Source organism: Tribolium madens, unplaced genomic scaffold (assembly GCF_015345945.1).
Source record: "Tribolium madens isolate multiple individuals breed KSU strain unplaced genomic scaffold, Tmad_KSU_1.1 Scaffold_96;HRSCAF=242;Tcas5.2_LG5, whole genome shotgun sequence".
NCBI classification, from domain to species: domain Eukaryota; kingdom Metazoa; phylum Arthropoda; class Insecta; order Coleoptera; family Tenebrionidae; genus Tribolium; species Tribolium madens.
In genome coordinates, this window is record NW_025401068.1 from 5,562,637 (window position 1) to 5,584,786 (window position 22,150).

A 22,150-nucleotide genomic window follows, 5' to 3' on the forward strand; every position below is an offset into this window, starting at 1 on the left:
AATACAAAGTGTTCAGAATACAGAAATCTAAAAATATAGGTAGGTCAAACTTCAGCCGATTACAATACATTCCTTATAGGATAAGGAAAGTAAAAAATTAGTATTAAGAGGCCAAAAAGGGAAAAACACAGAAAATGTAACCTGCAACTGCTGAAACCGGAAATTGAGTAGATGCATCCGTTTTTCGTAATTACTAGCCTAAAGGGTATGTTCTCGCATGTAACTATTCCAAATTTTATAATATTTGGTCAAATGGTTTCAAAGTTATTACAAAAAAAAAATTTCGTTACCCACATTCCCAGGGCTGTAAAATTCTTATCATTAGAGATCGGACACGAGTTATTATTTTTAATTAATATCATTTTATACGTCATTTTTGAGGTTCAAATATTGCTTCATATTTATGAATAACCCAATAGTATACAGGGTGTTTCACACAATTTTACGAGGCTTGCGCCTAATGTACGCACCCAAATATACAAAATTCACAAGACACTAGATACAAAAAATACGCATTTAATTATTTAATTTTTGGAAACCCATGACAATAGTTGTCAAACTAATTATTGTTTCATTAATAGTCATAAACTGCAGTTTTTCAGAAACAATTATCATTTGTTCCATTAAGAGACGGCATGAATAGGATTGTAGTTTATCTATCTTAATCACTAACTAACTAAAAATGTTGTAATTTTTGAAAGGGTGAACAAACTAGAAAAGATTATCCAATTTTTCAAAATTTGTAATAGAGTTCGTATCAGAATATGCATTACTGATTGCATCTTCCAGGCATAGGCCTCGTAAAATTATGTGAAACACCTGTATAAAAAAACAATAATAACAAATGCGTAAAACGTAAAAAACATTTAAATACAATGTACTTACACGATTATCACTCAGACCTATTTCAAAGCAGTTTTATCAATTATTATTGATAATAATTAATAATAACAATGCTATAAAAAATTCCTACGTTCAACGTTCCATTAGAAGAAACAATACCCTAATAATAAAAAATAGTAGGTTGATAAAATAAGAACCAAACAATAGATAATTTGCACTCACCTCTTAATTGATTATCATTGTTAAGAAAAAAATGACCAACTCAATAAAAAATACAATTAAATGTACAGACAATCCAAACATCAGTCTTGTATTGTTGGTTGCCTACATATCAAAATAGAATAAAAAAGCAATTGCATKATAAGGGTTCATTAATCATATTATCACTTTAATGACCGTCTTTTCACGGTTTGTTATTATTATATTTCCCACTTGTGATATTTTTAATAACGAAACTTCAAAGTCCTGTCCGGAATAATGAACTGGATCATACGATTCTACGTCAATGGTCACGTGAGACGTATGGCGCCTCTTGCGGCTCGACGCGTCCAAATTTGAAAAATCAATAAAAACAGATAAATGCCAATTTCGTGTTGAAATGTTGCGTTAAAAGTGTTAAAGAAGCGCTTTTGTCCCGGAAATCGTGTCGAATTTCGCTTGGCATAACTGTTGTTATCGGTGGTGCGATTTGTTGCGTTAGTATCTCCCAGCTGTACCGTCGCTACTTAAATAAGTTTCGTGGCTTCGAGCACTTATTCCGCGACGAAATTCGAGCGTGGAGCGAGTGAACGAGTGAAAAGTCAGGAAAAAACTTCGCGAAAGTACCGTTGTGTCAACAATCAAGTGACCTAGTGATGCTGTTTTGTCTTTGATTTTTGACGTTTGCCAAATTTCGCTACGTGTCAAAAATTTCAGCTTTTTGGCATTTTCTGTGCACAGTTCGATGTTGGGTAAGGATGGTGTCCTTGGGGACACATTTTGCATAAATCCGGTACTTTTTGCATTCTTGGGATTGGGCGATTGCTGGGAAATTTGGACGAGGTGGGGCACTATTGAGGTTATGTTTCGTTGCAGATTTACATGAATCAGCCACACAAAATTTAATTATGTCGAGGAAAAGGACCAGAAGTCGGTCGGAAGACAATGTCGCCACCAACCATGTCCAAAATCTGACCAACGTAAGTAGAGATTTTTTTCAGGTATTCTAAGGTTAGGCCGATTTTGACCCCGACTATAAATACCCCAATTTTATATTTAGAACGTTAAAGAACTGAAATAATCGCGAAATCGGAAAAACATCAATTGTTATCAGCTGAAAGGCTTGTGCACTAGGTAACTTTTTAGAGGAGTGTCCTTATCTTGTAAAAATTTACTATTCCATGATAAAAATTGTGTAGTACACGTAGGTAGCATAAACAATGTCGCCTCTTAATAATGAGTGATTATCCAACAATCATTGTAAATTACAACAATTTAGTTTAAGTTGACTCATTCTTGCTTTAATTTTAAAATTATTTATTGTTGCATTCTTTATTGGAAGCCGGAAGTCCCTTGTAATGTTAACTATGGTTATGTAAATCAAAATTTCCACAAGTTTTTGTAACTATTGGTACTTTCCTATTCATTTAGAAAAAGTGGGCAATTGGTTGAATTATTTATATCACAATAGAATGATAATTTTGAACCTTGACAAATCAGCTGATATGCAATGAATGCATTATCTAATGGCTTTTTCAATATCTGTGGTTTTTAAACTCTCAAAGTCCCACACGTTTTATTTTTTTATGCTGCGCTGATATGGAAGTTTCTACCGCGAAATGAGGAGAAATATGTTCTTTCGACATATTTACTTTATAAAAGATAATCTTTTTCCTTTACCCTCGATTCTAGAGAAAAACTTGAATTAAAGTTCAGCTGGGTTTATCTCTGATGTGTTTTTAAAAATAAATTCCTGTAATTTGTTATGATGAATCAATAGGGGAAAAGCTAAAAATAAGACTATCTGTTGGAAATAAAATGTGACTTTTTGATTTATTTTGTTTCTGTACTAAAAGGTACATGGTCGCGAAAAAAGAAAACTTATCCAATTCCGGTAAAATTCTAATGATAATATTGAAACTTGTTGACTATAAGTTATTTTCTTGAGATAGCGTTTAAATTACATTTGTTTATATTAGTAAGTAGGTACTTTGAATTATTCAGTAACAAAACAAAATCGTTAGATATGAATTATTGATCTATTTCGGTAAGGAATTCCATTTTGTTAATCGTCTCGATTTGTGAAATATGTGTCATTAAATCGCAAGGTTACTTTCACGAAATTACAGTTTGCATGTGAGAGTAATAAAAGAATGTAGGTTACAAAGATAGCTAAAGTTACGATTTTTTATGTATACTTACAATAAGTACTTGTGTGTAAAAAAAATATGTGGAGGCTGTAAAAAGGAACATAATTTTCGTTTCATTAATTTCAACTTTAAGACATAATTAATTTTTGACAAAAATGTACAAAATTCAAAGTAAAGTGTATTTCTTAATTTAAAATTAGGTCAGATAATTTAATTTAATAAACTTTCTTAATAATTAAAGCACAACTCGTTTATTCTGCTTTGAAAAAAAATCGTAATCGCAACATGTGAGACAATAGCTTAAAAACAAGTAATTTTGTATTGTTTCTTGGGTTATGGTCGTTTACTTTTTGATAAACTTAATTTCAGTTTCCTGGTAGTACTTAAAATTATAGTTTCAAAGCCGTTTTTTTTGCCTCCATGGTCATTTAACGTAATTCTTATTTGTAAGCTTGTCGATGAAATTAGTGGAAAAATTTGAAGACCTTTAATGATTCGCACGGCCTCTAATAAATTATTTATTGGTGGTTTCAGTCAACAACAAATACTTTTGTCAACTTATTGATTCCTGAAAGTTTCATTTCGTGGAAGATCAGATTTATTTTTAACCCTTATTTCACCACTAAGGTGTAAATAAATCTATATTTAGACAAGAGACAAGTAAAATAAAAGTCAACGCATGACTTATTTTTGTATTTTCTAAAATAATTCCGAAGAAAGCGAATTTTCTAATTAGACACGCGAACGTAAATTCTTTATGAACCTCATTGCACACGCACAGAAAAATATCTCAAATTACATAATTTTTCGTTGATGAAAATCGTCACGTTTTCGTAAAAAAAAAATTGATTTTCTAAGTTTTTCCTCAGGTGATATGGGCACCGTCTTTTATCGTGTGGTTAAAAACAAAGTTTAAAAGATACTTAAAACAGTACGGAAACTAAGTATACGTGTTGCTAGTGGCATTTCATACCAAAAAACAGTACGAAAACTGTAAGTATACGTGTAGCTAGTGGCACTTCGTACCAACGTAGCACAAGTCGTAGCATTAGAAAATTTGCGTTGTTATTCGTGCAATTTGATTGGATAGTTTTAATTTGTAGGCGTTCTGCACAGCCGCACCTTTTAGCGAAGACCCCGAACCGACAAAAATTCGCGAAGAATGCGATTACAACATTAAAATAACACTCGAAATGGCGAAAAGTGGCAACACCCCACGGCCTGTCCGAGTCTACGCCGATGGAGCGTTTGATCTGTTTCATCAAGGACATGCCAAAGTGCTCATGCAGGCCAAACAGGCCTTTCCGAATGTTTATCTGATCGTAGGAGGTACTAACCGACCGAGAACGGTGATTGTTATTATTGACAATCGCCGTTTAATTAACGATTGTGACTTTCCAATTTTGCTATTTTTTTCTAGTTTCTAATGATACAATGCTCCGCGAATTGAAAGGCAGGACTGTGATGACCGAAGATGAGAGGTATAACGCCGTGAGGCACTGTAGATATGTTGATGAGGTTTTGCGGGACGCACCATGGGAATACACTGATGAATTTCTCGAGAATAATAAAATCGATTTCGTGGCCCATGACGATATACCGTACGAGTCGGAAAATACCGACGATACATACGGGGAATTGAAAAAACGAGGAATGTTTTTAGCAACTGAAAGAACTGAAGGTGTATCGACGTCAGATATTGTTGCAAGGATCGTCAGGGATTATGATATTTATGTCAGGAGGAATTTAGCAAGAGGGTATTCAGCTAAAGATCTGAATGTCGGTTATATTAAAGAAAAGACTCTGAAATTGCAAAATAAAATGGACGAATTGAAGGATAAAGGCAAAAATTTGATTGATACAATCGGGGAAAGAACCGATGATATAATAATGAAGTGGAAGGACGAGTCCAGGGAGGTTATCGATAGTTTTTTGGAGTATTTTTTTAAGAGGCCGATGCGAATTTGGAAGGAGTCTAAAGGGAAGTTTTTGCGAGCTTTAACTCCTCCGGGAACTCCCTGTTCGGGGACCGATGACGAAGACGATTCTAGTCCGCCGCGCAAAATCCGGCGCGTGTTTTAATTATAGTACATTTTTTATACTTTATTTTTTATTGTACTTACTGTTGGTTTGTTGTATTAATTTTAATAAACGTTAAGTAACACATTGCGGTTTTTATTGGCCAAGCAATTGTTGAATTAGCCTACGGCTATAAGTACAGTCGTATCGTCAAATTTATCAAGTGTCTGTGATCGAGACGGTGCCTCAATGCCAAGGAAATCTTCATTAGTGTTAGAAAAGGTCACAAATTCTTATCTCGTGTCAGATACATTCGAATTAGTCGGCATGTGCTATTTATAGTGATGGAAGAATTTGGGTTGTGAAATTCGTTTTTTTTTCTGTTACAGTCGATTTGTAGACCGGCACCGTTCAGCGATGAGTCGGAAGCGATCCGAATCCGAGAATTGTGCGATTATTCGCAAAGGATCACCTACGAAATGGCGTACAGTGGCAAGGCGCCGAGGCCGGTGCGGGTTTACGCTGACGGAATCTACGACCTGTTTCATCAAGGACATGCGAGACAGCTTCTGCAAGCCAAAAATGTGTTTCCCAACGTCTACCTCATCGTGGGAGGTAATTATCATGTTTTAGATAAACGTGGGGTAAGAAAAATCAAGAACGGACGGTGGTTTTGGCGTGAAATAAAACTTGAAGTTTTGGAACACACTGTATCGTTAATAAAAATTTGAATTTTTATCAAGCTTAAACGCGATTGGAGCATTATGGTGGCGCGATGGAAACGATGAAATATAATGAGGGATTTCATTTGGAACTGATGATTACAGCATTTCCGYAAAATGTACTTGACGGTCTCTGAATTCTGACATATTAAGAGATAAGACAGCACTTTGATTACATTTTTTTATAACTTARTCACAGAAATAAATCCATTCATTTTGATTTGTTGGTTGCATAACCATCAAGCTGTTGATAGCATCATGAGTGGTCTCAAACTTTGAGACCAGTTTTTGGTGTGTGAAATCCATTGCAGATTATGTTTTCAGTGTGTAACGACAACCTGACGCATAGTCAGAAGGGGCGCACTGTGATGAACGAGGCAGAGCGCTACGAGGCGGTGCGCCACTGCCGTTACGTGGACGAAGTGGTCCGGGACGCCCCCTGGGAGGTGGACGAGGCGTACATGTTGAAGCATAAGATCGATTTCATCGCCCACGATGACCTGCCGTATGGCACCGACGACAGCAACGACATCTACGCCCCTTGGAAAGCTAAGGGGATGTTTGTAGCGACAGAGCGCACCGAAGGAGTCTCCACGTCGGATATTGTCGCTCGGATAGTCCGAGATTACGATATCTACGTGCGAAGGAACCTGGCGAGGGGCTACTCGGCCAAAGACCTTAATATTTCCTATCTCAGTGAGAAGAAAATTCGCCTCCAGAATAAAATGCATGAGCTGAAGGATAAGGGTAAGAGGGTGATTGATACGATAGGGGAGAGGAAGGACGATATGATCGCCAAGTGGGAGGAGAAGTCGAGGGAGTTTATTGAGAATTTCCTCTTGTTGTTCGGGAGGGAGAGACTGACGAATATTTGGAATGAGTCTAAAGGGAAGATTATGAATGCGTTGAGTCCCCCGAGCTCGCCCATACCACCAGCCTCCCCCACGAATGGAGTGTGCGATTTCGGTGAGGAAGGGATCCCCCCGAGGAAAAACGCCCGATATGAATCGCCGTCGTCCTCATCGTCAGCTAGGACCAAATATTTGAGTGAAGATTATAGTGATGAGGATGAGTTTTTTCCGGTGGAAAATGGAGTGAAAGAGTAATTTTGGTTTATATTGTTCAAATTTTGTGTAAATGTACCACGATTTATTATATTATTATTTATTTACGTGTTATTTATTGTTTGTGCCAATTTTTTGTCGTAGTTTGCGTCACCGTCCATTAAATTACGACAAGAAATTACCATCGTGATTGCGACAAGTAATTTTATTTAGAATAATGATGAGTCCCGCTTATTTGCATTGAAAACAAACTTATGAAATCTTTGCCAAAATAATATGCGCATTCACACTGTAAACATTTTTTTATTTAGCTGTATTTTATACGTATTTCGGGGGTTATTCTAGTGTTAAACTCATCGTTAGACGTTCTCTGATATTAGAATTGAGTATTAATTGTCAAGTGATAAGAATAGGGTTAATATTTTCTCCACAAGTGTGATTACGACATGTACTGCAGAACTGATAACAGCTTTATTATCTGTTAATAATTGTCATAAACTAGACCTGGATGTGATCTACAAATATGATCCTATTTTTGTAGACTATTTACAAGCACTTTGTTTTATAGTATTTTAGTGATGATAACATGAAAATAACTAAGCCAAAGCTGTGTTAGGAAAAATCAAAATTATGCTCTGGCATAAAGTTAGCACGTTTTGAACATTGTTTGCGAATTTTTGAATACACACCAAAGCTAAAGCAATCGAAATTGGATTTTGTTGATACATAAATTTATGTAATGAAATATTCGCCAAGTCTGTATGTATATTTTATCAATAAAGTTTTTTGGTTACGAAGTTTCCGTTGTATATTTGACCCCCATTTGAAAACTGGCCACTCAAAAAAAAAAATGTTTGCATTTTTCAATGTTTTTGTGACATTCACTGCAATTTTACTATTTAGGAGTTTAGGACAGTAATTTTAGATAAGAATTTATTTATGGTAATGTACGAAATTAAACAATGAAAGAGTTATTTTTATTATTACTTATTTTAGAATTTCAAATTTGAAACAATCTGGCAACGCGGAACACAGTCATCATCACACATTTGACCTTAAAAAAATAAAATGCATCTCTGGAATTCTAAGATAGTGTTAATATACATTTGCGCTTTACAATATTTAACATTTTTTGTTTAAACGCACATTTGGCACTTTTTTTTCTTTAATTCCTGGCGACGTTGCCAATTTGCAATATGCAAGATAAATTACAGAAATTCTCCTGGTTTCTCCTTATCAGAATAATTTGCGATAAGCAATTTATTTATCCCAGAACATTACATTTTTGTTCAACAAATGTAAAAACATCATTAATTATAATTACCACCAGCAGTGGCAATTTTTTATTTTTATTACGCAAGAAGGACACCCCGGCGATAAACTTCAAACGCGTCACGTGTTTTTTATCGCATAAAACCCACTGAAATAAATATTCAGACACGCCACTGGCCGTGCATATCTTCAGCGTTCTTGCTCGCCTTTGCTGCTCGCGCTGTCACTCAAACTTAACCTAAAAATACGCGGCCTTGTCTCAATTTCGCACATTTTTTATTGTGAAAAGCCGAAAAATCAATGGTGGGTGGCAAGAGTGGCATGTCTAAGAGAGATTGGCGACCTTTTGTGTACGGCGGCCTCGCATCGTGTGTTGCAGAGTTCGGTGAGTTGCCTCAAACCTAACCTAAAAAATGTGACCGATTGACTCATAGGAACGTTCCCCATCGACACCTCGAAGACCAGGTTGCAGATTCAGGGTCAAACGTTGGATAAGAATCATGCCACACTCAAGTACAGGGGCATGGTGGACTGTTTGTTGAAAATCGGGAAACACGAAGGCTTCGCGGGGTTGTATTCTGGGTAATTCCCCGAGATTCGACTGAATCTATAGGAAAATAAAGTGATGTTTTGCAGTATTTGGCCTGCGGTGCTGCGACAAGCCACTTATGGAACTATTAAGTTTGGTACTTACTATTCTCTTAAGCAGATAATAGTTGAATATAATGGGAGAGAGAGTGTCACCGTTAATTTATGCTGTGCTGTGATAGCGGGGGCTGTGTCGAGTGCCATCGCCACCCCCACTGATGTTATTAAAGTCCGGATGCAAGTTCAGGGGATTCAAGCCAATGTTGGCCTGATTGACTGCTTCAAGGACGTTTACACTCATGAAGGAATCTCAGGATTGTGGAAAGTAAGTTTTCGAATGTTTACAATTTCGAAATAAATTGTTTTTCAAGGGGGTCAGCCCTACCGCCCAAAGAGCTGCAGTGATTGCCGCAGTTGAATTGCCAGTATACGATTTTTGCAAAAGTCGGCTTATTAACACATTTGGTGATAATATTGCAAATCATTTTATGTAAGTATATTTTTTAGCTTGTGGTTATAATAATTGAAAAAAAATATTTTAGGTCTAGTCTTTTTGCCAGTTTGGGAAGCGCGATAGCTTCAACTCCAATAGATGTAGTGAGAGTAAGTAATTGTAACGAAAGCTCAGCTTTTACTAATTTTTTTCAACCCCAGACCAGGTTAATGAACCAAAGAAAATTAAAAACAAGTGGTGATCTCTTACCCGCCCACATTTACACAAGCACCGCCAACTGTTTTTACCAAACATTCAAAAACGAAGGGTTTTGGGCATTTTACAAAGGATTCGTCCCTACTCTATTCAGAATGGGACCGTGGAATATAATTTTCTTCATAACTTATGAACAGTTGAAGAAATTGTATTAAAAACACATCAGCATTTCTTTTAAGTATTAAGACTAAAGGCATTATTTATTTTTAAATGTACAAATGCACGCTACAAAAGTATTTCAAATAAATAATTACAATCAATTGTGTTTTTTATTTCCCGTCTGATGGGAGACAGCGAGGTACTTGCCGCGATGACTGAATGTGTAAAATGAAGGAATGTTACGGAAAGTCTCCCAAGACTTGTTTTCCAGCTCGGCTGAGGCTTTTATTTCTTTGAAATCACCCGCGACGTTCATTACGCCATACATGATAACAAAAAGGCTAATTAAAGCCTGGATTATAATCTGAAAGTTGCACAACGTAATGATATTATTTAAAACACATTAATTACGTACATCGAGCGGCAAATGCGAAAAATCCAACTCATTTAAACGTAAATACGAACGATCTAAAATTACAATTTGAGGTTATGTCAATTTTTATAAAAAAAAATACTCACGTTGAGCTGCCGAATACGCCGAGTGAAACAATGATAAGAAACCAACACTTAAAACGAATCGATGCAAAAAGGTCGCTGGCATTTCTATTAATTTAATTTAAATTATTCGATTAAAAATTACCACAGTTGAATAGGGTTTTTTATATCTTGTAATTTTATTACGTTGGCACCAGTTTTATGAATTATTATTAACAATTTGGATGTTATGGTAATTTTTTGGTTTATAAAAATTGTCTTCTTATTTAAAATTCTAGTGTTATGACTAATAAATTATTTATAAATTTCATAAATCAGCCATTTGGTACAGTTTAGACCCAAAAGTTCAAATCTAGCGCCAGTTGCAATTACCCTAGTGTCACTCAAATGTCAACAAGAGATTGTAAAGAAAAACAAAGATCATCGCACTTTATTCGTCAAAACAGATTAAAAATCGCAATTTAATTCAAGTTTGTGCATCATGGGTGCGGTTCTAGGTCTGTGCTCGGCTGCTCAGGTTTGATTTCCGCTGTTTATACCCAATCCTCTCTTACAAATTGATTTTTAGTTGGCCTGTTGTTGCGGGAGCACTGCTTGCTCTTTGTGCTGTTCAGCATGCCCTTCATGTCGCAATTCAACTTCTTCTAGGATCATGTACGCTTTAATGCTACTCCTGGGAACTATAACCGCCTGTGTCATGCTGGCCCCTGGTCTGCAGGACGCCCTGCGAAAGGTCCCGTTTTGTTCAAACAGCACGAACAATTACCTTCCGACTTCCGTCTCAATTAATTGCGACCAGGCCGTTGGATATCTCGCAGTTTATCGAATTTGTTTCATTCTGACTTGTTTCTTTGTCTTGATGGCGCTAATGATGATTGGTGTCAAGTCGTCACGTGATCCAAGAAGTGGCATCCAGAACGGGTAAGCCCCCGAGAATTGTTTTACAGCTGAGGGAAACCAATCTTTGATTACAGTTTTTGGGGGTTGAAATATTTAGTTGTGATTGGTGGGATAATCGGGGCATTTTTCATCCCCGAAGGATCGTTTGGTGACACTTGGATGTATTTCGGGATGATTGGTGGTTTTCTATTTATTGTGATTCAATTAATTTTGATTGTTGATTTTGCGCACTCTTGGGCCGAGTCATGGGTTGGTAATTACGAGGAGACCGAATCGAAGGGGTGGTATTTTGCCCTTCTTGCGATAACTTTCCTGAATTACGCCTTGACCATCACTGGAGTTGTTCTCCTGTTTGTATTTTTCACAAAAGTAAGTATTTTGTCTGTGTCTGGCACGAAATAGTTGTAATTTTTCCAGTCTGATGGTTGCGACCTGAACAAATTCTTTATTTCCATCAACTTGATTTTATCAGTTGTCATAAGTGTGGTATCGATTTTACCGGCCGTTCAAGAGAAATTGCCAAGGTCGGGTCTTCTCCAATCGTCAGTTGTTTCTTTATATGTGACATATCTTACATGGTCGGCAGTTTCAAATTCACCAGGTATTTCGTAAAAATCCTCTAAATAAAAAGTAATTATTTTGTGATAGAATCCAGTTGCAATCCCGGTCTTTTGGGCATTGTGGGTGCCGGCACCCCAAAAAAAGACAATGAGATGACTTTCGATGGCGAGGGAATCGTCGGGTTAGTCGTCTGGATGTGTTGCGTCTTATATTCGTCGTTGCGTTCGGCCAGTCAATCATCAAAAATAACAATGTCAGAGAAGATGCTAGTCAAAGATAACGGCGCCGGTAAGTTAGGACACTAACAAAAAAATTTCTTTTTTTTTTTCATAGCATTATGTAGTGCGTTGTTTTTGCTTGTACTACGAAGTAAATTTAAGGTAGGGGTGACCACTTGCCGCTCAGGTCAGTGTTTGAGAGAGAGGGCCTGTTGTGGGCTCACTTTGAACCTACAGGTTGAGTCATTTTCATATAAGACTGACACTCCTAGGAGAACTTAAGTCAAAACATTTAACTATTTATGTATTAAAAAGACATTTTCTGGCCTTGGAGTAATGGGAAAATCCATAAAGTTGAAAATTTTAATGAAATTGGCTTTGGTAACTATATGGAAAATTATATATTCTGAAGTTGTATCAGACATTTCACATGCGGAAGTGATCAGCCCTGTTTTAATATTTTATTAATAAATTTTCATTTTTGTGCAGTTAGGGGCAGCGGCTCGGACAACCTCGTTGAAAACGAAGGTACGACATAATTTTCTGTTGTGTGGCTAGTTGAGTAAAACAGACACCATAATGCTATGTTTATTGTTGCCGGTTTTATCCGTCTTGCTCTTTTTTACTTGCCCGTTTCTTTCCTTTTTTTTAACTATGGGAGGTTTTTGTATTGAAGGCTATATCCCTATCGCAGGTAGAGATGACGGAGACGGGGGTGAAAAAGGTGAGAAGAAGGTATGGGATAATGAGGAAGAGACGGTTGCTTATTCTTGGAGTTTCTTCCATATTATGTTTGCTTTGGCTACACTGTATGTCATGATGACTCTTACTAATTGGTACAAGTGAGTATTTTTTCGATTTTTTTTTTCCAAATTTTGGATAAACCGTGTTTTAGACCAAACTCAAGTCTGAGTAAAGCCAATTCCGCTTCAATGTGGATAAAAGTAATTTCAAGCTGGTTGTGTATGATTTTATACGGATGGTCTCTGATAGCTCCCATCGCTTTACCAGATCGCGAATTTAATTAAATCTTGTCTGTATTTTTTTCTTGTGATATTAAGCGAGTTTGATTGTAATAATTAATAATACATAAACATTTATCTAGTGTTGAGATTAGTAGTAGAAACTTGTATTTATCACAAATTGTAATCGTATAGTCGTTTTTAAAAATATTATGTTTTTGTGTTCAACAAAAAAGCGGAATTTTTTTCTCCCACTATTGTACCTTCCAATTATCCTGATATCGCGCTGATTGATGTCATAACCGAGTAAATAATTTGCAAAACATTGTGGTTCCCCAACTCACAGTCTAAAAGTCCGCCCATTATCCAATCCGCGTCAGTTGGTTTAAAAATTTCTCCAGCGATGGTTGTGTCATTACCTTTGAAATACATCGGAAATAACATGACTTTGACTCTTGCGGGGAGTCAAAAGAGAGAGTTTTTAATTGTTGGAAACAACTGTGAAATTAAAATCAAAGATAATTTAGGGGGGATTAAAGTTGTTGGAAATAATTCAAAAGTAGAAGTTGCCAGTGGTAGAGGCAGCGTCGTTTATATTGGAAATAAAGGAAATGTTTGTTTGGCTGGGAGTATAGAAGAGGATGTAGTGACATATGTGGGGAATAACGGAACAGTTTCGTCGAAAAATGGAATTCGGAGATGTGGGAAGCTGTGTTGTGAACTTATTAATTTTTAATTTATTGCTAATAAAAATAAGTTGATTTTTTGTCTTAAGTAAAATGAACTGTTGTTTTAGACGCTACATTACGCATTGTATCCCGATTTTTTTTCGAAAAGGGCCAAAAACCAACTTGTGCCTTTTAACGCCTATCGAAATTATATGGAAAATGTGACATTTATTGTTCTTTATTCAGACATTTTAATGTTATAATTTAAGAAGCTTTGAAATAAATACAATTTAATCTGCCCCTTCGTTGTCTCCTTGGGAGTGGCTCCCCACAGATTTTTCCTCCGCTGCTACACCACTTTCCGCCGATACTTTGGACAATTCTACACTGGGGGCCGAACCAATTGACCCTTGATCGGTAATTTGTGACCCTTTAATAGAACTTTGCACTGACCCCCCTTTACTGGAAACGACCGAGTCGTTCTCTTTTTGATCCAACGGACTAATAATACTTCCACTTCTGATCGACTCATTCGACTCTCTTTCCTTGGAGCCAAGCGTAGACGATGACCTAGTGGGGAACGGCACTGGGGGCGGTACCATGCTAGTTTTAGCCGCCATCATCCCAGTCGCGTTTTCCATGGGTCTGAGTGTAAACAAAGACCCAAAAACGATATGTTGCACTACCGGAAATTTACTCAAAACTTCTGCTTTGTACATTTTAATCAGCCCCCCGTTGATTTTTGTCCAAGATGAAACCCCGCTTATGCTCCAAAGCTGATTCGAGTGCTCGGCAAAGGGGCCACTCTTCACCGAATTTATGTATTGGATGCAAGTGAGAAACATAAAGTCGTCTCCGAATTGGTTCAAAATTTGGGGGACCAAAAAACCAGATGGTTCAATGATTGGATGGGCTAAATAAAAACATAAGTTAGAGCAAAAATAGCAAATTAAAATTTTTTACCAAATAACTGAGAACTACCCCAAATAAATGGAACAAACTGGTAGTCATCGAGGCTCCAAACGCCGTGGCTTCCGGCAGGTTCCATACGGTAGGTCTTTTGCAATTTTCGCGCCAAATCCAAATATCGGGTAAAAATGGCACAACCTGTTGCCGTCTTATCATGGGGTTTCAAAAACCCGATTTTATACAAAGAACACAGAAACATGATAAATGATATTTCGTGCCCCGTCCCATAATCAATCCGTGTTGAATTCCCAAAGGATTCCACCAAATATGAAACGATTTCAGGGATGGCAGCATTCAATTCAGTTGGAAGCACATCCTGCATCAAAATGAGCGTATCCTGAAAAGATCCACTTATCAGAACTGAAAATATTTAACGCGTGGCCCCCACATCTCGCATTCTTTGGTGCCAAGTCCTAAACGCCACATTTCCAAATCTCTGGGGTTGTTGGATTGGAGGCGTCTCATCAACTTTGGTATCAAGTTTATCTAACAACTCAATTACTTTCTGGACTTCCGTTGAGAGATTTTCGCTACCTCGCGAATTACTTTTGCCTTTAACTGCTTCATTTATGGCCAGAATAAACCCCAAAAATTCCTATGGAATGAAATTTGTTAGACTGGGGTTAAAGACGGAAAGATGAATTGTACAAAATAGGCCTCGGATTTCTCCCAGATTTTCATATCTGCCGGTGTTTTGACTAGTTTTGTGGGGACTTCGAAGACGTGATCTTGACCCACTGGAAAAAGCCGGTGAAATGGGGCAAAAAGGCGTGACAGGAGTACCTGTGGCGGCGACAGAGGCCACTGAACGGCCCCGGGGCCCGGTCGGCCCTATCACGGCGAAAGACTCGGACATCACCGTTCTGTTCATTTTTATTTGTTTATTATTAAATGCAAACACATAACCTTCCAATGTTAGAAATAATTTGACACTTTTGACTGGTGTGGTGCATACGACCGAAAATGTAGTCGCCCAAATAAGTAATTGATAAACGTCATAATGACAGTTTCAAGTTTAGAACATTTTCTAACCTAACAAATTAATATTTTACATTTATAAAAAGCAGGTATTTTTTACAAAACAAAGTAGTTTATCTGTAAATTATGGAAGAGCCAAAACCTGTTCAATTATCCAAGACAATCTTGGATATGAAATTTATGAAAAGGACAAAAGAGAGGGTGCTCAAAGAGCAGGAAGATGCCGAGGGCAAAGCCATGTATTTCAATGAGATCACCGACGAAATGAAGAAAAGCGGGAATATAGTTTTTACAGAAACTAGTATCTTCAACTGTAGAAATTTAATTGAAGGCCGGTTATCTTTTGGTGGCATGAATCCAGAAATAGAGAAACTAATGTCCAATGATTTTACAAGGAAAAAACAAGAAGTGGAGAAACGGAAAGAAACTGATATTACTGACGTCCAAATGGCTCAAGAATATTCCACTTTAGTTAACAYAATGGCAAATAAATTTAGTGGAAAGAAAAACAAAAATAAACGGAAATTTATAAAGCCATCTGAAGATTTTTAATTAGCCCAGTTGCAAATTATTAACCGTTTATTTCTATATTACGATTAAATTGTATAACGACTTTTTTAATAAATTTAATTCATTTATCTTATCTGTGCTAGTTTTGTATTTTTAGATTGCAAATCGTATGCAAATCACCCTATTAGCGGATGGTTTTAATCATAACATTCATAACTCATAATTCTGCGTAAATGTATATTCATAACAATGTTATCAGCCGATAAATTTGTGTATATTTTATCTGTTTACTTTGGGAATTTACTCGTTTTATCATTTAATTCAAAAATACAAGCAGGCACGAGTCATAATTTTCACTTATTTTCCCCCTCATTCAAAGTTCGCGCTTTGACGCTTGCGCAGTTCCTTCGTTCTTTCTTATCAAATCTGCGCTCGTGTTGAATTGGTGAGTTCAATAATCCATTTTTTTCATCAATAGTAAACAAATTTAAATATAAAGTCCACATTTTCTGAGTTCATAATTGAGATTTTTATGCCGCGAAATCGGTACATTAACATTGACTGACGTAGTTGGAAATATCGCTGGTGAGGTTATATAAGTTTCTAATTTTAATTTATTCAGATTGAGAAGGTTTTTGCGAGTCCACAAGAGAGTCAGTCAAGGTAATGAAGGTCGTGGCACGTTTTTGAAACCATATTTTTATTTTAACATAAGTGAGATTTTTGTTTTGTTGCAGGCGATTGGGGCTGTTTGAAATGCAATTATCACACGCGCGGTTTCTCGCCCTTCGTCTGACCATAGCACAGGTAAGAAGTTCTTAACTATTATCCACAAAACCACATTTTTTACTTCCTATTTTAAAAATTATTTTTATTCAAGTACACGAAAGCCGTAATAGTTGGCATGATTGACAGATACAACCCCATTTAAATATCGAATAATTGTAATTTAATTTTAGAAATATTTATTGGCAATGTGGGCTACCAGATTGCATTTATTCATTAATTAAAAATCGTAGCAATTGATTGAGAAATTGTTTTAATTTTGTGATTATGGCCTGAAACACGTCAATTCGTCACAGCCAACTCAAAATTTATTTTGGCGCAACATTTGAATTTTTTCGAGATTATTCATTGTGTAATCAACTAATCAATCTTTCTGTCTAATTACTAGTGATTACGCATTTTGTCTGGCTTTTTTACAATAATGAATGAACGCTCAAAGTTCAAAGTGAAGAATTTACAATTGTGATAACAATAATAAGAATTTTTCTTGTGTTATGACTTATGAGTAATTTGTTCCACAATTTTCTTATAAAACGTTAATGGACTTGACCTATCTCGTTTATTTTAAGCGGTTTAATTAAAACAGTTTGGACTTTGCCAACGATTGTATTACAATTGGTATTCTCTTAGTTCCTTAAATAATCATTGTACGTTCGAAATAAACAACTCTAAATTTAAAATTGTACTTTTTCCAGCAAAATACGTTGCAATGATATTATTGTTTCAGAATGTTCCGGTTGCTCGACGAGAGACTGATAAGTTAGTATTTCCGACAGCATTTCTCTTAGCTTCCCTCGGAGTCGGAGTTTCAACTTTCAGTTTGAAGCAACTATTGGCCAGACCTAAACGCCGTTAAGATGTATGAAACTGCCTGATTTTTTCCCTTTCTACGCTACAAATGATTGGACATAGTTTTCAGAGCATTTAAATCATGTGCAAATATCAGATGATACCTATTTACACCTTTAAACGATACTATTTTAAATTTATTTTCACCATAAACTTGCCAACAGGAGCAAGTTGAATGTTTTTTTATTTAATTTTTTTACATTCGTGTTGCCAACTTGTTGAGAAAAAATTTTTTAAAATTGAGATTCGTATAGGTGTGCATCTTCCATTATCTCAATTTTCAAATTTATTGTGCAATTATTTGCATGCATAGTTTGTAGTTATAATTAGGGCGAGTTTGTGAATATAATTGTAGTAAATGTGTAAATTTGTGATTTGTTACCCTTCAAGCGGATATTACTAGACGAATGTTGCTGATAAAAATGATTTATTAAATAGATTAAAACAGTTCAATTCGAAGTGAAATAATGACATTGGCCCAAAACCAAAATCACTATTCCCACTAACATGAAAAACAAACACAGATATCGGCCAGTTATTGGCACTGAAAATAGTTTAGCCCTCAACTTTAGACTCGCTGTATACAAAAGGATAGAATCGAGGTCGTGGCGAGGAGTGTCTTGGTGGACGAAAGGCCGCGTCCGAACTTCTTGACCGGCGTTGCGTAAAATGTCACATTCGTTCGATAATCGGGAAGCCTTGAAATAAAATCATTTTGGGAAATTTTTAACAGCGTTTTTATACCTGCATAAAGGGGGCCAAAGCGAGTAAAAGCCATAGAATCACATTGAGGGTGCTTATCCCCCCGATCGGAACCGTCTCCTTATCAACATTATCATAATCAAAAAACCACAAGATGCCTGAAATCGCACACGCTAGATTGATAAACGTGAAAACGCACACTGAAGGCGCCAGTTCGTTGTTGACGAAACGTAGCATTTTTTTAAACGTTTCGATGTGCTGAAACATTGACTTTAACAATTCACCAAAAATATTTGATCATTTTACTCTGATCCACTCCAGAGGTTGCACAAGTTGTTGCAGTAATTTCTCTTGAAGGCATTGCAAATATGTGGTCAAGAGTTGGGTTTGCAGGCAATAGTTTGAAATAATGGTGGCTTGAACGACATCGTGCCATAAAATACAAACCACTAATAGGATTTTGAGCCCCACTGTAACTCCCTCTGGCCTTGAAATTTGTATTAGGTGGCCGAATGTGATCATTTTACTTACATGTTTTCCAACCATTTGAAATTGATAGTACCATTGGCCATCATACACACAACTGTGATAAGTGATAAGCTCATCCATATACCAGTCAAGGTCACGAAGGTCCACAGAGTTCTCACGAGTTTTCTTTGATTGCTTTGGCTGTTGCTGGAGAGGAAAACTCGCTCCATTAAAACAGGCAATTGATCGTCATCGGAGTGTCGTATGACCAAAACGGCGTGAATATAGCCGATCAGATGTAAGACACTTGGGATAATAAATGAGAATAAAAGGGGTGCATGGCATATTTGTTCGTAGATTTGTTTAACATCCTCGATTTGGATCAAGTATGGATTGTTGACGAGCTTAAAACAGAAGCCTCTATCTCGGCGAAAGCATGCCATGTATTGCAACAAATACCCCAAGATTAGTAGAACAATCAGTTGGATTGTGTACACCGAATTGACGAACTGGAAGCAGAAACACGACTCGAGTTGGTAGGAGATGAGAGGTCTCAAGCCCACGAGGCTCAAAACGCGGAGATAAGGATTCAAAATTTTGCTTTTGCAGTAGTTGAGGACCGCAGTGACGCTCGATTGGCGGCTCTGCTCCGCGAAGGGGTACTCGCGGTGTTCCTGCAAGAATCCGTAGCGATTTGGGGTTTATTACCTCTGAGCGGTGTTACCAGACTCGTCGATAAACACGATTCTTCGGCCATTTTTTGCTCATTTTCCCTCACCTCCAAATCTGTAAACACAACGGTAACATTTGTGTGGGCCATTTTGAGGAACTTATCAGCGAGTGGCAAAAAAATACAAAAACTATACGTACACGCAAAACATATTGGACGAAAAAATGCACCACTAGACTGGTGTTTACGTTAAATAATCGGTTGGAAAATAAGTGAGAATTAATCGCTTTGCCCGTGCGCGGCTTGCGATAACCTTTTTCGGTTAATAACATCTTGGTAACAGAAAATATTTTTATTCAAAGAAACATTACATTTTTTTGCGGGAAAATGGGTTTTTGCGGTTTGGTATGAGCCCTCGGACGGGTCTGATCAGTCGTTTACGCTCCTGCATGTGTTTTTTATTTTTCAAATCGGAAAATTTGCGTTTCTTGTGGGTTGAAAATGTCATTTCGCGACTTCCGACAGAACCCAAAAGGCGGACTGATGAGGTTTCACTCTGGACTCGTTCCTCGAGTGGGGTCCTACGAAATCAGAATTACAAATATGGATCATATCAACTGGGACCAGACATTACCTATTAATTTTCTTCTTGAGACTGTGAATCCCCTTATATTCCTCTCCTTGTCTCAATTCAAACATCTTGGGTTGTGTCTTCATCTCTTCCTCTTCTTGTCGTTCTTTCAATCTGTGCTCTCTATTAATAATTTTGTGTTGTAGTTTTATTTCTTTCGTCAGAGTTTCATCTTCTGAACTTTCTTCTTCCTCATAATCATCAGACGATTCCTCTGAACTGTTTTTCCCTTCAAGTTCTTCATCGATGGGTTCAAAGTCTTCACTCTGTATCTTTTTCAACATTTCTTTCTTTTTTGATTTGTCTAACCGCGACAAAACCGGATTTAATAGACGAAACTCGTCAGCGTTTTTGTCCACCTCAAAGTCGGGATTTTCAAAAAGTGCCTTAAATCTAGTATCTTCAAGAAGATTAGCGTTTTCTTTTTTCTTTTTATCTTTCACTTGATCGTTCATTAATTTAAGAGCGAGATCTTTGTTCACTTTCGGTAATTTATTTACTTGGACTCGATTTACCCTTTCTTTTTCTATAGTCTCCCTAATTTTCTTTTTGCGATATTCTTCAAATTCGAAAGGATTTGCGACCGATTTTGCCTTTTTATACAATCTCACATCCATGAAATATCTAATAAAAAACAAGATAATCATCGTATAATGAAAATAAATCGAAAAATTACCCGTGCATGTAAGCCCTTAATAAATTCGTTCCAATTAAGTGATCCAAGCCGAGATTTTCTAATTCCTGTTTCGTAACAAATTTATAATCGTCGTAAATGTTTTCAGAGTTTGATTCTTCCAGTTCTTCAGTAAGTGAGTCAAGAAAACTGGCCCAACGTGGGGCTGGACCTAAACTAGGAATATAATAGGTCTGAATTTTTGTGTTTTCGTTAGCAATGAAGAAAAGGCCTGTTTTCGGGACCACACATAAATTATTAAACTCGGTTGATGCCTCTATTGACGTAAACAATTTCCCCTACAAAGAAAATAATCAGAAAAAAACTTAATTGATTAGACTAACATTATTTTTATCCCAGATTTTCAAAACTGAACTATCCATTGAAAAAATCAAGTCTTGCTGATGGTGAAACTCCACATCTTTTATAGGTAATCCATACATGTGGTCTTTAATATAGAAAGGTTTATTTGATCTAATATCATAAAGTAATATTTGTCCCGTGGCTGTCCCCACGCCCAAAGTTAAGGCCCCATCAAATGAGAGTGCACTAATAGATGGAAAACCTTCCAATCTGAAATTATTATATTATTAATGGTTTCGAAAACCACCAAACCTACTCTTTATTTTCAGTGACGCAACTAAAAGCACAATCAAGTGTCCCTATAAGACTCTTGCTTCTGGGGTCCCACGCTTCCACTCGACCTTCTTGGGTCCCACAGGCTAGTAAATTGTGAACGGGGTTGATTGCACACCTATTTATGGCAGAAGCTGTGCTTGTGTAAGGCGTCATGAATTGGCCCCTTTCTAAATTCAGTCTGTAAATGTCTGAACTGGCCCCCACTACAAATAGGTCGCAACTGGGATAGTGGTATCGCATGTCTCGGCCAAATTTGGGAATCCTGAGGCGGTAATAGCGGCCATGGGCGGCGTGGAATTCAACATATCTGTCACATTGCAAGAAGACCAACTAGAATTTTTAACATAAGTGATTGAGTCATAATGCAATAAAACGGCTACTTTGCTGTAGTCGTCGCTTAAAATTTCAAACGTTACAGCCTCCGAATCGAAGCAACGCTCGAATTTAAGCGAGAGGTTATTGACATCAAAACATTTAATTCGGGGCTTGTAAATGCCGGTAGCCAGGATGTATTGCCCGTCTTTAGAGACTTTCACAGTCGTGCTAAGGCCGGGCATGTCGAAATCTTGGATAAGTTCGATTCTTCGCCGAATATCCACATCTTTCTTGAGCAACGCACGGCGTTTGCGTTCCGAGAGCCACTACAAAAAATGCACGTAGAATTTGACTTTAGAGTTGTAAATATTACCTCTGGGAGCGATTTTCCGGCACTTAAATTGTATATTTTCACGTTATTCGGGTCGGAGACTTGCATTTTGCGTCTGACATGTGTTTGTTTGAGGTTATGTCAATTGTCATGTGTCAAAA

The 22,150-nt window shown here is 36.9% G+C and overlaps 9 protein-coding genes across 17 annotated transcripts; 5 read left to right on the forward strand and 4 right to left on the reverse strand.

Moving 5' to 3' along the window:
- The first annotated feature begins 1,340 nt into the window (after positions 1-1,340).
- LOC123013120 (choline-phosphate cytidylyltransferase B-like) lies at positions 1,341-7,793 on the forward strand. Of its 3 annotated transcripts, none has more exons than XM_044411469.1 (4): positions 1,341-1,793; positions 1,918-2,021; positions 5,600-5,825; positions 6,257-7,793. In XM_044411469.1, the coding sequence occupies exons 1-4, from the start codon at positions 1,787-1,789 to the stop codon at positions 7,036-7,038; spliced, it is 1,119 nt and encodes a 372-aa protein (XP_044267404.1). In that variant the 5' UTR covers positions 1,341-1,786; the 3' UTR covers positions 7,039-7,793. The 3 variants fall into 3 exon arrangements, with proteins under 3 accessions (XP_044267404.1, XP_044267406.1, XP_044267405.1); XM_044411471.1 differs by lacking the exons at positions 5,600-5,825; positions 6,257-7,793 and adding exons at positions 4,295-4,520; positions 4,612-5,357 and having other exon boundaries at positions 1,342-1,793; XM_044411470.1 differs by lacking the exons at positions 1,341-1,793; positions 1,918-2,021 and adding an exon at positions 5,436-5,492.
- A 586-nt stretch (positions 7,794-8,379) lies between these two features.
- Positions 8,380-9,825, forward strand: LOC123013037 (mitochondrial uncoupling protein Bmcp). The gene is made up of 6 exons (XM_044411334.1): positions 8,380-8,653; positions 8,703-8,850; positions 8,905-9,181; positions 9,228-9,346; positions 9,399-9,459; positions 9,511-9,825. The coding sequence occupies exons 1-6, from the start codon at positions 8,569-8,571 to the stop codon at positions 9,718-9,720; spliced, it is 900 nt and encodes a 299-aa protein (XP_044267269.1). The 5' UTR covers positions 8,380-8,568; the 3' UTR covers positions 9,721-9,825.
- LOC123013040 (ER membrane protein complex subunit 5) lies at positions 9,734-10,344 on the reverse strand. Its single transcript, XM_044411338.1, has 3 exons — positions 10,184-10,344; positions 10,080-10,132; positions 9,734-10,028 (listed from the first exon to the last, which is right to left on the reverse strand). The coding sequence occupies exons 1-3, from the start codon at positions 10,263-10,265 to the stop codon at positions 9,822-9,824; spliced, it is 342 nt and encodes a 113-aa protein (XP_044267273.1). The 5' UTR covers positions 10,266-10,344; the 3' UTR covers positions 9,734-9,821.
- Positions 10,345-10,516: 172 nt separating this feature from the next.
- On the forward strand, positions 10,517-12,949 carry LOC123013032 (probable serine incorporator). 4 transcript variants are annotated; one of them, XM_044411325.1, is made up of 8 exons: positions 10,517-10,676; positions 10,728-11,080; positions 11,134-11,428; positions 11,477-11,660; positions 11,708-11,908; positions 12,328-12,366; positions 12,515-12,680; positions 12,734-12,949. In XM_044411325.1, exons 1-8 carry the CDS (start codon positions 10,641-10,643, stop codon positions 12,864-12,866), a joined length of 1,407 nt encoding a protein of 468 aa, XP_044267260.1. In that variant the 5' UTR covers positions 10,517-10,640; the 3' UTR covers positions 12,867-12,949. The 4 variants fall into 4 exon arrangements, with proteins under 4 accessions (XP_044267260.1, XP_044267261.1, XP_044267262.1 ...); XM_044411326.1 differs by having other exon boundaries at positions 12,533-12,680; XM_044411327.1 differs by lacking the exon at positions 12,328-12,366.
- A 741-nt stretch (positions 12,950-13,690) lies between these two features.
- LOC123013034 (serine/threonine-protein phosphatase 2A activator-like) lies at positions 13,691-15,381 on the reverse strand. Its single transcript, XM_044411332.1, has 5 exons — positions 15,221-15,381; positions 15,086-15,174; positions 14,826-15,032; positions 14,432-14,774; positions 13,691-14,381 (listed from the first exon to the last, which is right to left on the reverse strand). Exons 1-5 carry the CDS (start codon positions 15,306-15,308, stop codon positions 13,759-13,761), a joined length of 1,350 nt encoding a protein of 449 aa, XP_044267267.1. The 5' UTR covers positions 15,309-15,381; the 3' UTR covers positions 13,691-13,758.
- A 55-nt stretch (positions 15,382-15,436) lies between these two features.
- Positions 15,437-16,058, forward strand: LOC123013039 (M-phase phosphoprotein 6). The gene has a single exon (XM_044411337.1). It carries the CDS (start codon positions 15,542-15,544, stop codon positions 15,965-15,967), a length of 426 nt encoding a protein of 141 aa, XP_044267272.1. The 5' UTR covers positions 15,437-15,541; the 3' UTR covers positions 15,968-16,058.
- Positions 16,059-16,279: 221 nt separating this feature from the next.
- Positions 16,280-18,008, forward strand: LOC123013041. Of its 2 annotated transcripts, none has more exons than XM_044411339.1 (3): positions 16,280-16,370; positions 16,663-16,732; positions 17,439-18,008. In XM_044411339.1, exons 2-3 carry the CDS (start codon positions 16,682-16,684, stop codon positions 17,565-17,567), a joined length of 180 nt encoding a protein of 59 aa, XP_044267274.1. In that variant the 5' UTR covers positions 16,280-16,370; positions 16,663-16,681; the 3' UTR covers positions 17,568-18,008. The 2 variants fall into 2 exon arrangements, with proteins under 2 accessions (XP_044267274.1, XP_044267275.1); XM_044411340.1 differs by lacking the exon at positions 16,280-16,370 and adding an exon at positions 16,463-16,588.
- On the reverse strand, positions 17,971-19,679 carry LOC123013033. 3 transcript variants are annotated; one of them, XM_044411330.1, is made up of 6 exons: positions 19,601-19,679; positions 19,455-19,516; positions 18,794-19,404; positions 18,569-18,749; positions 18,305-18,520; positions 17,971-18,258 (listed from the first exon to the last, which is right to left on the reverse strand). In XM_044411330.1, exons 2-6 carry the CDS (start codon positions 19,485-19,487, stop codon positions 18,010-18,012), a joined length of 1,290 nt encoding a protein of 429 aa, XP_044267265.1. In that variant the 5' UTR covers positions 19,488-19,516; positions 19,601-19,679; the 3' UTR covers positions 17,971-18,009. The 3 variants fall into 3 exon arrangements, with proteins under 3 accessions (XP_044267265.1, XP_044267266.1, XP_044267264.1); XM_044411331.1 differs by lacking the exon at positions 19,601-19,679 and adding an exon at positions 19,561-19,595; XM_044411329.1 differs by lacking the exon at positions 19,601-19,679 and having other exon boundaries at positions 19,455-19,578.
- A 58-nt stretch (positions 19,680-19,737) lies between these two features.
- Positions 19,738-22,140, reverse strand: LOC123013031 (nucleolar protein 10). Its single transcript, XM_044411324.1, has 7 exons — positions 22,032-22,140; positions 21,724-21,984; positions 21,324-21,673; positions 21,049-21,277; positions 20,708-21,003; positions 20,035-20,655; positions 19,738-19,981 (listed from the first exon to the last, which is right to left on the reverse strand). Exons 1-7 carry the CDS (start codon positions 22,095-22,097, stop codon positions 19,768-19,770), a joined length of 2,037 nt encoding a protein of 678 aa, XP_044267259.1. The 5' UTR covers positions 22,098-22,140; the 3' UTR covers positions 19,738-19,767.
- Between the last annotated feature and the right edge of the window lie 10 nt (positions 22,141-22,150).